Raw genomic sequence first — 15,367 nt, 5'->3', positions numbered from 1 at the left:
TTGGAAGCTGCAGAGTTGGTGAGGTGAGGTTAGCTGTGGCTTCCCCTATTCCTCTGATCTCCCAGGTTCTGGCTCACTTTTTTTTTTTTTTTTTTAATTTAAACAGACGGTTCAGCAATTCGTCTACAAATACTAGAGCATGTTGTTCATGTAGTGGTCGAGAGGTTTTAATATGTCAAAGTGGACTAAGCAACTGACAGCCTTGCCTTGGCTCCCAGGAGAGTTTAAAGGAGTTTGGAACTAGGAACAGAGGTTGTTCCCAAGAGTGAGGCAAGTGAGGGAGTCTAAGGCAGAGGAGAGAGCAAATGCAAAAGCATACACCAGAAGTGGACCTTGTGAACTTGCAAACCTTTCCATACTAGATGTCTAGTCACTGGAGACTTCAGGATGCAGGAACAGAAAAGACGTCAAGATAGAAACTCCTGTGTGAATGTTGACGAGAGGCTAGGTCCCAGCTGGCAGAAGCAGTGGAAGTGTGTCAGTATGCTCTTTCTGTCAGATGAGTATGGGAGGGCAGAGCTGACATGGAGTCAGGGGCACACAATCTCCACTAATCCAATTCTGAGAATTCAGCTACCTGGCTACATTCCCTTACCCTCACAGTTGGAAAAGAACTAAGATTCCACACCCAGCAGCTTTAACTTACAAATAAGTATTTATTAGCCCAAATGTCCTTCTTTTGCTATGGATTCATGGGTGTGACAGACTATCTGACACATCACATGTATTTTTTTCTTTAGGAAGCTCCCCAGCTGCCGACTCTGGGGTAAATGAAGGGTCATGGTCAAGTAGGAGGATCATAATCACAACATTTCTCAGGTACTTGCCATGTTGCTGGGCAAGATCACAGAGTCCTCCAAGACTCACTGAGGTAGCCCTGGAGCACAAGAATCAAAGCACTGGACCAACGCTGAAGGACTTGGTCCTCATGCTGTGGTGGTTGTCTTCCTCTTACAGGAGCTAATGCTTCAACCCTCCAGGCTGCGAGGTGGTCAGAGGCCTGTGGTTGGTCTGGCATCTCCTTGTGGCTGACAGTCAAAGGCTGCACTCCTGGGTCACCCCGGAAGCAGTCCTACTTGTCAATCCATGGCTGGGCATGATGGCCATCTTTACAGTAGTCTATCCACCAAAAGGTGTCATGATGGCCATCTTTACAGTGGTCTATCCACCAAAAGGTGTCATGATGGCCATCTTTACAGTGGTCTATTCACCAAATGGTGTCGTGATGGACATCTTTACCGTGGTCTATCCACCAAATGGTGTCATGATGGTCATCTTTACCGTGGTCTATCCACCAAATGGTGTCATGATGGTCATCTTTACCGTGGTCTATCCACCAACTGGTGTCATGATGGTCATCTTTACCGTGGTCTATCCACCAACTGGTGTCACTGCTGCTTGCTTGCCTTCCAGGTGGGTGGGAAGTTCCTGTGGATCAGGGTGAGTCCACAGAGGATGAGGAACACCCCTCCCCACCACAAGACCTCCTGGCACTCTCCATACAGCACGTAGCCTAAGATGGCCTGTGGGAGAGACAGCTTTAAGGGACTTGGCCTACTCTAGTAGGCTCTACCATTCCTTAGCGGCTGGCCCAAGTCTGCTGCTTCACATCAGCTACTACCTTCATCAGATCAATCCATGCACTTCTGTCTCCTCTGCAGAAGTCAGGGGCTACACCAACTGAACAACAGGCCCAACACAGGCCAGCAGGTGGGGCCAGTAAATCATAAAACCCACCTAGGCCATCTTTCCTTCCACGTCAGGACTGACTGGATTTGCTCCACCTTGCTGGCCTTGGACTTACACGAAGAACCTTGACCAGCTCCTTCTCTCCCCATAGCTAAAGATCCCAGATTTGAGAGACATGCTGAGGAATGTCCTCACATGGCTGGTGTCAGCCCAGAATGACACTCGGATTTCATTCCTAACTAAGCTCTCCATATTTAACTGCTCCTAAGCTGGCGCCATTCCAACCTGTTTTACTTCCTGTTCTTTCCTGAGCCTGAAAAAGCAGGGGTTCCCCAAGGACAACTCACCTAGAACCCTGAGTAAGAACAAGGTCACCAGGCTACTCACCGAACTGAGTATATTCGAAAAAGTCACTGTGACAGATGCAATGGCTGAAGACATAGAGAAACTGAGGCCCCGGCTAAAGAAGGTCCACATCAGAGAATTGGTGCTTGCCATGGCAATAATGCCTAAGACACATAAGCCAATATTCACCTGCAGGAGAAAGTATCACTGCAGCTACAACCACCATGGACAGAAACTTGAGAGGCTGGGGGATCTTTTGTAGTCTCCTACAAAGAATATGCAGACCTTGTTGACAGAGAATGATGCTGTAGGCAGGGGGTAGTTTTCTTTTGTGTAGACCTCAAATTTCTTGTAGCTGAGTAGTCTTTTGGAAAGGGATGACTTACAAAGGGCATCGTAAGGGCCGAGGGCAGCCTGCTTACACAATGGATAATGAAAGCCTGATTGATCACTTCTGAAAAAGACTAAGAAACACTTTCATGGTCTAGAGTCCTTCATTTCACTCTGGACCACTTCTGAACCGATGAACACCTAAAGGGATATGCGCTTCAAGCTTGGCAATTGCAACTACTAGGCTGGCTCTAAATCGCCATAAATGTAAAGAATCAAGCAGTCTCCTATTCCGGTCAGGGTTGAATTCTAGGCTGCCGATGTCTCGAGCCTCTCTATGAGGCGGAGGCTGGCTCAAGACTCAACTGCATCTCCTCTCCCTAGGTGCTCACTGGTCAGAGCTCTTGCCAAAGGCAGGAAGAGGAGTCGCCCGAGGAGTCACATGCAAAGGCTGGGGCACGGGGTCCAAGGGGCTTAAGTGGGAGGTGGGTGAGGATGTCCTCCCCCAGGAGGCCCGAACCAAGGCTGGCGGCCCCCCTCCCCGGCCCCGCCGGGCAGGCTGGCGGCCCCCCTCCCCGCCCGCCGCCGGCCCCCCGCCGGGCAGGCGCCCGCCCCCGCGGTCCGCACCTGGCTGCCGAAGGCCAGCTTGGCGGCGGCGGCGGCCAGGGCCCCGAACCCGCCGGCGCACAGGCAGTTGAACACGCCCCAGAAGCGGCGCCGCATCGCGCCGGCGTGCAGGCGAGCGGGGAGCTCCACCGGTGAGTCGGGGTAAGCGGCTGCCGACACGGCGGCCCCGGAAGACTGCGGCCCGGCAGCCATGAGCCTCGCCGCACGCGCCACGCCACGGCCACGCACGCCCGAGCCGGGCGGAGCCAGGAAGAGGAGGGACTCAGGAGACCTCGGACCGAGGCGAATCTGCTGTTGAGGGGAATCGGGCCGAGGACCTGCAGCTGAGGCAAGCCTGTGGCTGGGGACAGCCCGCGTGCGGCTCAAGCGAACCGGGTGCTGATGGGAATCTGCTAGTGTGGACCATGCGCCACCGAAGGGAACCTGGGGCGCAGAGCTACCTGCTGTGCGTGAGACGAATCTACTGCCCAGGGGAATCTGTCACAGTGCTGAAGTTGTGGAGAGCGGAATTTGTCTGAGGTGAACCTGCAGCTGAAGTGACCCAGATCCTGAAAGAACCCGGCAGCCCGGGGGAACCTGCTGCTGAGACGACGGGGTGTCCTGCAGTTCCATACCTGCCACTTGGCATGGATGAGCACCAAAAATGCTGATTCCTGGCTTTCAGATTCTGAAGCCAGTCTGCATCTTAAAGATGCTCCAGCTGCCTCTCTTGCTCCTTAGTGGACGCAGATGCCAGGTGTGGAGACAGGAAAAACGCTGTTAACCACTCTGCTGGGACCACAGGAACCACAATTACTTCTAAATTCATTTAAATTACCCAAAAAACTAAAACACACCATCTATCTACTGTCATTACATTACAAGCTAATAGTAATCTAGGCAGTTTATGGAGACACTCACATAAGAGGAGGGATGGGCAGCCTGGCGATGATTGGTGGCACATGGCTGTAACCCTAGGACTACTGAGGCTGAGGCAGGATTACTCTAGTTTGAGGCCAGCCTGGCCAACATAGCAAGCACTAGGCTAGCCAAGAACTTTTTGAGACTATTTCAAAAAGATGCTTTTTAAAAAGGAGTGTCGGGGACCTAGCTTAGTGCTTCCCTAACACATAGAAAGTCCTGAGTTTAATCCATGGGAGTGTATGTTGGGAGTGCATCTCCTTAAAAAACAAAATGCTTTAGAAGTATATGAAGTGTGCCGGGTGTGGGGTGCACCTCAGGAGGCAGAGGCAAGTGGATCTCTGAGTTCGAGAGCAGCCTGATCTACATAGTTCTAGGCCAGCCAGGGCTACGTAGTGAGACTTGTTTTGTAGACATAAAATACAAATAATATGTATGTATGGGACTTTGACAAAACAAAAATAATTTCACAGTACACTCTTTGTTCAGCACACTATCTCCTGTTAAGAACTTTTCATGGACATTCTTAACATGCCATATTGCTTCTTATACAGGTGATTTTGTGGCTGAAATAAAAGGGTGGATTATTGGGGGCTGGAGAGGTGGCTTAGCAGTTAAGAGCACTAACTGGTAGTTTGTTTCCAGGCTACCAATTTAGGCAGCCCACAGCCTCACAGCTCCTCACAACTTCATAGCTCCAGGAGATCTGGAGACGGGGTTTCTCTGTGTAGTTTTGGTGCCTGTCCTGGATCTCGCTCTGTAGACCAGGCTGGCCTCGAACTCCCAAGTGCTGAGATTAAAAGACGTGCCACCACCAAGGCTCCAATGCTTTTCTTCTGGCCTCCATAGGCACCTGTACTCATGTACACATACCTGAACACAGATACACATAAAAATAAATAAAAAGCATAATTATCCGATTAATTAGTTGTATGTGGTATAGATGTTAGCATTCTGGTCTGCCCCTTGGGAACCTGCCCAGCATGATGTCATCTTACATAAAGTCCCCTTTAAAGGAAAGCCCCTTCCCCCTCTCCCTCCCTCTCCTTCCATGAGGCTGCCTTTTCTCTTTCCTCTGCCCTCCCCCTTTAATAATAAAATTTTGCACGTGGATGCCACGTCTGCACAGTGTAGCTTTCCTTGTCATAGGCCGAGAGGTTCCATTTGCAGATGAGGAAACAGACTCAGCAAGGCCTACTGGACTTGACAGTGGAGACAGACCCTACATTGTGGCAGAAACAGAAGCTGAAATAAAACTAAGTTGCTCTGTCAGGTTTTCATCCCAGAGATTAGAAAAGTAACACTGTGCTTTTAGCAGAAATAGTCTTCATGTTTTGGCAGAGTAAAGTAGACAAATGTTAACACCTCTTAGGTGTGATATGTAGAGAAAGAGCGGGAAACAGTGTGTGGCCTCCAAAATTAGTGATTTTAAAGCAATCTAAGACAAAGTTAGAGGGTTCATTTAGTTGATTGTTTGTGCATCCAATGTCAACACCTAACTAATAACCTGGGTGTGGTGGTGTGCACCTGAAATCCCAGGACTTTGGAGGTAGAGCCAGGAGGATAAAGAGTTCAAGGGCATCTTTGCCTACATAGTGAGTTCAAGGCAAACCTGGATCACATGAAACCCGATGATCCTGGTCCAAACTCAACACTAGGGCTGGAGAGTTGGCTCAGGGGTTAAGAGCACTTGTTCTTGCAGAGGGCCCGGGTTTGGTTCTCAGCACCCACAGGTGGCTCACACCATCAGTAACTACTTCTAGGAGACCTGACCTGACACCCTCTTCTGACCTCCAAGGATACCAGGCACACATGAGGTACACGTGCATACATGTAGACAAAATATTTATACACATAATTTTTTTAAGTTGGCTTTTAAAAAATTTTATTTGAAAAATTAGACATTGTAGAAAATGCACATGACAACAGTTATAAACAAACAAACAAACAAACATCTATATAAACAAGTATGCTGCAAAAATCAGTCAGCCATCAAATTCATACCAAGTTTATCAAGCTGAGTCTGACAAAAGGACCTGACCAACATTCACCAGAGACCTGAGCTCTAGGCTTTTATTTTAAAGCGTTTTCCAGGATTTACAAGTGACTTGAGACCTGGAAATGCACTGTTACCCACTTAACAGTCTGCTGTGTTTGCAGGCAGAATATCCATCAGAATACTGAGGGCTATTACACATCATGATTCATAGTTAAGGTCTTTCAGCTTAGCTGTATTACTTGGGCAAGTCCAATCTCACTTTTAAAGAACCAATACCAATCTAAACAAAGTGATGTGTAGAAGCTGGCTGGAATCTTCAGGATTCATTCTTTTTCTTTTCTTTCAAAAATACATTTTCAGCACGCAACTTTTCTGTCTCCTGTAATTAAAAATAAATAAATAAATAAATAAATAAATAAATAAAATTAAGTTTCTAATTGTTACAGGAGAAGCTATTTTCTTTTTCTTTGTTTTTTTTATTTTTTTGGTTTTTTGAGACAGGGTTTCTCTGTGTAGTTTTGGTGCCTGTACTGGATCTCGCTCTGTAGACCAGGCTGGCCTCGAACTCAGAGATCTGCCTGCCTCTGCCTCCGAGTGCTGGGATTAAAGGCGTGCGCCACCGCTGCCTGGCTGAAACTATTTTCTTGACTTAATTAACTATATATTCAAATTAAAGCTACAATGTTTAATCTGTAAATTAATTATTAAATAAAAATCTTAGCTGGGCGGTGGTGGCGCACGCCTTTAATCCCAGCACTCGGGAGGCAGAGCCAGGCGGATCTCTGTGAGTTCGAGCCAGCCTGGCTACCAAGTGAGTTCCAGAAAGACGCAAAGCTACACAGAGAAACCTGTCTCGAAAAACCAAAAAAAAAAAAAAAAAAAAATCTGGCAACTATTAATTTACAGAGTGTGACCCTGTCTCAAAAACAGAAAAGTAAAATAGTGACCACCAATTTACTAACGTAACCACTTTAAAACCACCGTAAATTTATTTAGAACAGTTTTCTGTTTACCTCAGCAAGCCTGATGTTTTCCTTCTTGAGTCGCACTACATATTGAATCTTCTGGTGTAGGTTTTGATGACCTATCAATTTTCCATTTTCCTCAGCAAGATACTCCAGTTGCTTTTTCAACATTTCCATTTCCTGTCAATCCAAGAATGGGAAGATGACATTATCTAGCCCTTTTCAAAAGTAGCAACTGAGAGGTGATCAAGCTTCTGTGGGCATTGTGCACACTAGAGAAACTGAACCAAGGATGTGGTTTTTGTTAATTCTATTTATTCAAGTATTCTACCTAGCATGGAAAACCCAACACACCTGGGAAGTTCTCTCTCTTTCTTCATACATTTCTTCCAATTTTGACCGCAGCTGCTCCTTTTCCTGAAATGCTCTAGCCTCCAAAGTTCTGGTTCGCTCAACTTCCTCACTCATCCTGTGGCAGGCCTTCTCCTTACTCTGAAGGGCACTTTGGACTTCTTCTAGGCTGGAAGAATAGCATTACTTTATGGTATTTCAAGAAAATATACTTATAAAACAGGAATCGAACTAGGTTTTTTCTCCTAAGTTCAGAATTTTGATTTGAAAGCATCACCAATCTTCAGGTCTCCTGTATAGCTGGCAAAAAGAAGACAGACTTGCTGAGCAGTGTCAGCGGACACTTTTAATCCCAGCACTCCAGAGGCAGAAGAAGGATCTCTGAGTTCAAGGCCAGCCTGGTCTACACAGAGAAAACCTTGTCTTGAAAAACCAACTGCCAGGCGGTGGTGGCACACAACTTTAATCCCAGCACTCCGCAGGCAGAGCCAGGTGAATCTTTGTGAGTTCGAGTCCAGCCTGGTCTACAGAGTGAGATCCAGAACAGGCTACAAAGCTACACAGAGAAACACTGTCTCGAAAAAACCACAAAGAGAAAAAAAAAAAAAAAAAAAAAAAAAAAAAAAGGAAAGAAAAACCAACCAACAAAAGAGAAGACAAGCTAGAACTGGGGTTGACCCACGCACGTGGTAAACCGCTTCATGACAGCAGCCCAGGCTCTGGATTCTACCCTCCTCAACATGCTAGAGGGATAGTACTGAATATCAGATGTGATTGCTTTGTTAGGTCAATACTTTAAGGAAATACTTTAAGGAAAAGAAAAACTTCAAACTCTTCTATTTATTATTTGGAGCCACAGTCTTGTGTAGCCTAGGCTGGCCTTAAAGTCATTATGTAGCTGAGGATGACCTACTTCCCCTACTCAAGTGGTAGGATTATAGGCATATTCCACAATGACTGGCTTCAAACTGTTTTTCCAAGTAATAAAAATTTAGTGTGAAACTTTGTTTGCCCAAGTGGAGATGGAAGTAAGGTATCATTGCAGTCTGTAGGCTTTAAGTGTCTCCAATCTCAGAATAATGATTTCTGATTTAAAACCTAGCCTCAGACAATGGAACATTAGTTCTTTCCTCAAGAGCATGTACTTTGGTTTACCCATTTTATATAACTCAATTAAAAAGTACAGGGCTTCACCCACTTTATAAGACTGTTTTAGTCTTCTAAACTTTCTTTTGGAAATACTGTTTGCTATGATGCATGTGGAATGTAATACTGACTGCTGGAATGAGATGATACACAGGATCTAAACCTTCCACAGGCCAGCTCAGTCTAGGTGATGTGTTTCCAGAGCATGCTCAGCAATACTCAGAGACAAAGCAGTGAAGTGCTCTGCCCCTGCCTACCTTTCTGTCAGTCAGGCGTTGTGATCTGGATGTGAGAAGTGCCCTTGGGCTCATGTATTTTTAACACTTGGTTCCCAGCTGATTAGCACTATTTTGGAGACTTTCTGGAGGAATTACATCCTTCTAGGGCCCATGCCTTGAAGGTTTTTGTTATATTTGAGTCAGGGTCTATGTACCCCTGGTTGTTGTGGTTCTTACTATGTAGCCTAGGCTAGCCTTAAACTCTAGAGACCCACTTGCCTCTGCCTTCTGAGTGCTAGGATTGAAGGTGTGTATCAAGTTTTTTTGCCCAGCCATACTTCCTGTTTTCTCCCTGGCTCCTGACTGCAGATGCCGTGTGAGAGCTGGCTTCCTGGTCTTGCCGCTGTGCCGTTCCCCACTGTGGCACTCTATCCCTGTGGAGCTATACATTTTAAAAAACCTTTTTTCTTTCCTTTGTCAGTACTGTATTGAAGCGGTGAGAAAAAAATAAAGACAGTTTGCTTCTTATTTATGGAACTCAATTCTATGAGGGGAAAAGAACGTTAGCCCATCCACTTCCCAGCAGAGGATGATGCCTGGCCTAAGCTAAGCATGGTAAGCTCTACCTTCTCTATCTTCTCCTTGCTGGACACTAGTTTTCTAAGCTCTGAGGAAGTGTCTGATCTACATAATGAATTCTAGACCAGCCAGGGCTCTAAGATGAAACCTCACAGAGAGAGAAGGGGTGGGGGGCTATAGAGACGTGATGCTGGAACTGCAGTAGGTATATTGTAGCCAGGAGTACCAAAATCAGAATGAGGGAAGTCTCAGTTCCTGATGATATCACCAAGCTCAACCACATTGAAATTAAACATTTCCTACCTATGCTACCACAGTTAGATAGCTAGTTCCCTGAGAAAGTGAGTTGTGTGTGTAACCACAGTGCAATGTGAGCTCTGTAGCTTCAAGGAACACATATCGAAGACTTCTGTTACCACAAGAAATATGTGCCATACAGTGATAAGGTCCCAAAGGATATATCTAAATTGCCTGCAGTTCTACAAACTTATCTGGATTGTTCACCATTCTGTATGTCAGCTTAACCACTACCAGCTGGAAGGCCATTAAACTGCTCTCACTATTCTGAGGAGAAAACCCCATAGCAACTCAAGAAAACTAAAGATTGCCCATGTGCTATTTTTTGTTAAAAGTGGCTTTACATGAAAATCCTACTAAGCAAATGGCATCAAGAAAAAAATTTTGAGGCTAGAGAGATGGCTCAGTAGTTAGGAGCTCTTGTCCTGGCAGAGAACTGGAGCAGGTCACAGCTGCCTATAACTAGCTGCTGGGGATCCCATAAACTCTTTTGGCTTCTGCATGCACGTGTGCATACCCATACATAAATACGTGCATATAAAATAAAAATTTTAATATCTTAAAAAAAAGGCTTTGATAAACATCAATTATATTCACATATGCCACAGAAGGGAAATTATCTTATGGATATATTTTCCCTTCAGAGGAGTATTTTACCCACAGGACAGTTCATAACTCTGTAGCTCCAGTCCCAGGGTATCTGATGCCTTCTTCTGGCCTCTATCAGGCACCTATGTCATGCACAAACATACATACAGGCAAAGCAAAACACCCATACATATGAAATTAAAAACAACAACAAAAGAACTAGGCAAGATGACTCAGTGGGTAGAACACTCGCTGCACAACCTGATGAACTGTGATACCGACAACCCAATGTGGAAGGGAACCAACCCCAGTTTTCCTCAGACATCCACACACTTGGCATGGAGTGCACGCCCTCCCCCCATAATAAGTTTAGAAATACTAAAAAAAAAAAAAAAGAGGTGAATCATAAGATAGTACACTTACTCTGTTTTCATTTTCAACATTTCCTCAATAAGTTTATTCTATAATTAAAAAAAAATAAATATGGTTAGATTCTTTAATATCTTTACTAAAAAGACGACAGAAACAAGTCCGTTTTCCTTTGTGCTAATAAGCCAATGTCCATTTCCACAATCCCATACATGTGTACAAAAGGTAATGGTTCACAAGCATTCCTACACTGTGCACATAAGACAATCACACTTGTTTCTAAGTAGATAACTGCATGTGGGAAATGTAGTGCTTCCCACAGAAGCACAAAGGAAGATACATTCTTCCTTTTGTTGTTTCCGTCTATGGTTGGGGCCTCAGACCTATGGCAATTGTTCTGCGACAGTCTCCCAAGTACTAGAAACAGGTGTGCAGCACTATGCCTGGCTGACAGATACACTTTTACTTCTCAGTTATATACTAATACTAATAGTAAATATCATGATAATCAGTGGGAATACAGTAAAGACAATAATTTCAATAGCAAAATGGTTTCTAAAAGAAATAACCATAAATGTTAAATATTCTCACAGAAGAAACTTGTGTAAAAAAAAGCCATACTTTAGCAAGTCTTTCTTTGACAATCTCCTCTTCATCTTCATTCTTCAGCTGTTGACTGTCTGGACGACTCTGATTGCTGCATAGATTAGGGAGTGCACAGGGAAACACTGTCAAGTATATTCAAGGATTAATTTACCGTTTATTATATGTAGCTATGGGAAAGCTACCTCTGTACTGATTAAGTTAGTACAGTAATCAGTGTGATCCACAGATGGGATAAATAGGGCCCTCCCCAAAACTCAGGACTGAGTCACCAGTGTAAAAGCAAGACCAGTAGAGTGCAGAAATCTAACCAAGGCTTGGAGGAAAAGTTAGTGCAGAAATTTAGCTAAAAGTGGCAATGTGATGATCAACTGTGAATAAAACGGGACAAACTGCCAGCAGAAGAAGGTTCTTCAGGGGTAGGAAGAGTTGCCCAGAGCTCCCTGGTAGTCTGGCCTCTTGGAACCCGATTCTTCCCTTTCTTGAGTATTTAGTTAGTTAATGGTTTCTGATAACCACTCTGGCTTCATATGCATGCAAACAGCAGAACAAATGCTCCATCAACAAATCAAAGGACGGCAGTCTGGACGGCATGTGCATCTCTGCCAGTTTGCCTGGGTTGGGAAAGTGAATGTAGTTCAGTGGCCAGCAAGACCTCACTGGAGAACCTGCCTGAGTGCTGTGGCCTTCACTAGGAATCTCTGTGAGCAGGAGACCATTAAGTAAGGCTTAGTATAGTAAGGTTTCTTTCCTTCTTTCACATCTGTAGCCTAGTCAAAACTGGTAATGAGACTTAAATATCAAAAGTCACCCAAGGCCAGGGAGAGGTTTGCTGTTCGTGCACTGACCCAAGATCAGGAAATCTTTTTCTTTTGTCAAGATTCAGACAATGTGGATACAGGCCGGCCGGCGGCCCACAGAGGTAGATGGGCCTGGCAGCTGCGGCCAACAGGGCCATACAGGCCCGGCAGCACCCGGCAGAGACATACAGGCCCGGCGGCAGCCCACAGAGGTAGACAGGCCTGGCAGCTGCGGCCGACAGGGTCATACAGGCCCGGCGGCGGCCCGCAGAGGTAGACGAGCCCGGCAGCAGCGACAAGCAGAGGCAGGGACGCCTCTAACCCCAACACCCGGGGAAGAAGCTATCTCTGTGGGACGGAACCAGAACGAATCTGAACACTCTGTCTGAGGACAACCCAGGGCCCAGCTGCTGATCCTGCAAAACCCAACAACTTGGAGGTGTTGGTGAGACTACCCTGCTCAGCTGAAATCCACCCGGGAGAGGATTCAGATCCCTACAGTTTGAAGACTGAAGAAACAAGATCAGCTGAGGAGTTGACGAATGAACAAAACGTGACCTGGGAACACAGAAGGCGGCGCTGCTCAGCCACCAAACCAGATCACCAGAATCATAAGTATACACTTCACCAACTGAGATCAGCTGCCCCTGAAGAAACAGCCAGGCCAGGCGTTGATGGCGCACGCCTTTAATCCCAGCACTTGGGAGGCAGAGCCAGGAGGATCTCTGTGAGTTCGAGGCCAGCCTGGACTACCAAGTGAGTCCCAGGAAAGGCGCAAAGCTACACAGAGAAACCCTGTCTTGAAAAACCAAAAAAAAAAAAAAAAAAAAAAGAAAAAAGAAGCAGTCCAATAGCACCAATTTAACCAAGAACTCCTACTGAACCAAGACTAAAACTTAGAACAAGGGAGGCACTCTCAGACACAGACACCACCTGCACCGAGCAGAGGAAGAGATGAGTAGATGCCAGTGCAAAAATACAGGCAACAACATAAAGACCTATATGGCAACATCAGAACCTAGTGATTCTACACCTGCAAGACCTGAACATACCAAGACAGAAGAAACAGAAGAAATCAACCCTAACAATGACTTTAAGAAGATGATAGAGGCCCTTAAAGAATAAATAAAACATTCCCTTAAAGAAGAAATAAAAAATTCCCTTAAAGAGGTAATGAAAAACTCCATTAAAGAGGAAATAAAAAACTCTCTTAAAGAAATGGAAGAAAAAACGAACAAAAAATGGGAAGAAATCAAAGAAAGCCAAGATAAAAAAAGCAATTAAACAGATGAAAGAAACATTCCAAGATCTGAAAAATGAATTTGAGACAATAAAGAAAACACATGCTGAGGGAATGCTGGAAATAGAAATCCTAACTAAACAAACAGGAACTACAGAAACAAGCATAACCAACCGATTGTAAGAGATGGAACAGAGAATCTCTGACACTGAAGACACAATAGAGAAAATAGATTCGTCAGTCAGAGAAAACACTAAAGACAAAAAAGTCGTAACACAAAACGTCCAGGAAAATTGGGACACCATGAAAAGACCAAACCTAAGAATAATAGGGATAGAAGAAGGAGAAGAATACCAACTCAAAGGCACAGAAAATATATTTAACAAAATCATAGAAGAAAACTTTCCTAACCTAAAGAAAGAAATACCTATGAAGATACAAGAAGCTTACAGAACACCAAATAGGCTGGATCCAAAAAAAAAAGTCCCCTCACCACATAATAATCAAAACACTAAACACACAGAACAAAGAAAAAATATTAAGAGCCGCAAAGGAAAAAGACCAAGTAACATATAAAGGCAAACCCATCAGAATAACACCAGACTTCTCAATAGAGACTACGAAAGCTAGAAGATCATGGACAAATCTTATGCAGACACTAAGAGACCATGGATGCCAAACCAGACTATTATACCCAGCAAAACTCTCAATCACCATAGGCAGAGTAAACAAAATATTTCAGGATAAAACCAGATTTAATCAATACCTGTCCACAAACCCAGCCCTACAGAAAGCACTAGAAGGGAAAATCCAACCCAAAGAAGCTAAACACATCCATGAAAAAAATCAAGCAATAGATAATCCCACACCAATATACACCACAGAAGGACAACACAACACAACCACAAAAAATAACAGGAATTAACAATCACTGGTCATTAATATCCATCAATATCAATGGTCTCAACTCACCTATAAAAAGACACAGGCTAACAGAATGGATAAGAAAACAGGATCCGCCGGGCAGTGGTGGCGCACGCCTTTAATCCCAGCACTCGGGAGGCAGAGCCAGGTGGATCTCTGTGAGTTCGAGGCCAGCCTGGGCTACCAAGTGAGTCCCAGGAAAGGTGCAAAGCTACACAGAGAAACCCTGTCTCGGAAAAACAAAAAAACAAAACAAAACAAAAAAAAAAGAAAACAGGACCCATCCATCTGATGCATACAAGAAACACACCTTAACTTCAAAGACAGACACTACCTCCGAGTAAAAGGCTGGGAAAAAGGCTTTCCAAGCAAATGGACCTAAGAAACAAGCTGGTGTAGCTATCCTAATAGCTAATAAAATAGACTTCAAACTAAAATCAATCAAAAATTATCAGGATGGACATTACATATTTATCACGGGAAAAATCCACCAAGATGAAGTCTCGATTCTAAACATTTATGCTCCAAATACAAAAGCACCCACATTCATAAAAGAAACACTACTAAAGTTTAAAACGCACATCAAACCCCACACATTAGTAGTGGGAGATTTTAACACACCACTCTCACCAAAAGACAGATCTACCAGACTGAAACTTAACAAAGAAATAAAGGACCTAACAGATGTTATGAATCACATGGACCTAATAGATATCTATAGAACATTCCATCCTAACACAAAAGAATATACCTTCTTCTCAGCACCCCATGGAACCTTCTCAAAAATTGACCACATGCTTGGACACAAAACAAATCTCAACAGATACAAAAAAACTGGAATAACCTCCTGTATCTTATCAGACCACCATGCCTTAAAATTAGACTTCAACAACAACAAAAATTATAGAAAACCCACAAACTCATGGAAACTGAATAATGCCCACCTGAAACATCAATGGGTCAAGGAAGAAATAAAGAAAGAAATTAAAGATTTCCTAGAATTCAATGAAAATGAAAGTACAACATACCCACACTTATGGGACACTATGAAAGCAGTGCTAAGAGGAAAATTCATAGCTCTAAATGCACACATAAAGAAGATGGAGCAATCCCATACCAATGAATTAACAGCACAACTGAAAGCTCTAGAACAAAAAGAAACAAACTCACCCAGGAGAAATAGACGCCAGGAAATAATCAAATTGAGGGCTGAAATCAACGAAATAGAAAACAAGAGAACAATACAAAAAAATCAATGAAACAAAGAGTTGGTTCTTTGAAAAAAATCAACAAGATAGACAAACCCCTAGCCAAATTAACCAAAAGGCAAAGAGAGAGCATCCAAATTAACAAAATCAGAAATGAAAAGGGAGACATTAACAACAGACAACGAGGAA

The 15,367-nt window shown here is 44.2% G+C and overlaps 2 protein-coding genes across 5 annotated transcripts in view; both read right to left on the bottom strand.

The window, feature by feature from the left end:
- Positions 1-636: 636 nt before the first annotated feature.
- On the bottom strand, positions 637-4,186 carry Tmem42 (transmembrane protein 42). Of its 2 annotated transcripts, none has more exons than XM_028890456.2 (3): positions 2,992-4,186; positions 2,077-2,223; positions 637-1,428 (listed from the first exon to the last, which is right to left on the bottom strand). In XM_028890456.2, the coding sequence occupies exons 1-3, from the start codon at positions 3,181-3,183 to the stop codon at positions 1,372-1,374; spliced, it is 396 nt and encodes a 131-aa protein (XP_028746289.1). In that variant the 5' UTR covers positions 3,184-4,186; the 3' UTR covers positions 637-1,371. The 2 variants fall into 2 exon arrangements, with proteins under 2 accessions (XP_028746289.1, XP_028746288.1); XM_028890455.2 differs by having other exon boundaries at positions 637-1,523; positions 2,992-3,629.
- A 1,751-nt stretch (positions 4,187-5,937) lies between these two features.
- Kif15 (kinesin family member 15) overlaps positions 5,938-15,367 on the bottom strand; it is a 68,484-nt gene continuing 59,054 nt past the window's right edge. For all 3 annotated transcript variants that reach the window (XM_028890490.2, XM_037208069.1, XM_037208070.1), the window contains 5 exons: positions 11,025-11,100; positions 10,458-10,495; positions 7,210-7,375; positions 6,904-7,035; positions 5,938-6,269 (listed from right to left, as the gene is read on the bottom strand). In XM_028890490.2, the coding sequence (XP_028746323.1) occupies positions 6,207-6,269; positions 6,904-7,035; positions 7,210-7,375; positions 10,458-10,495; positions 11,025-11,100 (475 nt within the window). In that variant the 3' untranslated portion in view covers positions 5,938-6,206. The remainder of the gene's footprint in view (positions 6,270-6,903; positions 7,036-7,209; positions 7,376-10,457; positions 10,496-11,024; positions 11,101-15,367) is intronic.

The sequence above is a fragment of the Peromyscus leucopus genome, chromosome 7, assembly GCF_004664715.2.
Source record: "Peromyscus leucopus breed LL Stock chromosome 7, UCI_PerLeu_2.1, whole genome shotgun sequence".
NCBI lineage: Eukaryota > Metazoa > Chordata > Mammalia > Rodentia > Cricetidae > Peromyscus > Peromyscus leucopus.
Note: the sequence above shows the minus strand (reverse complement) of the source record. Positions and strands in the feature narration are given on the sequence as shown.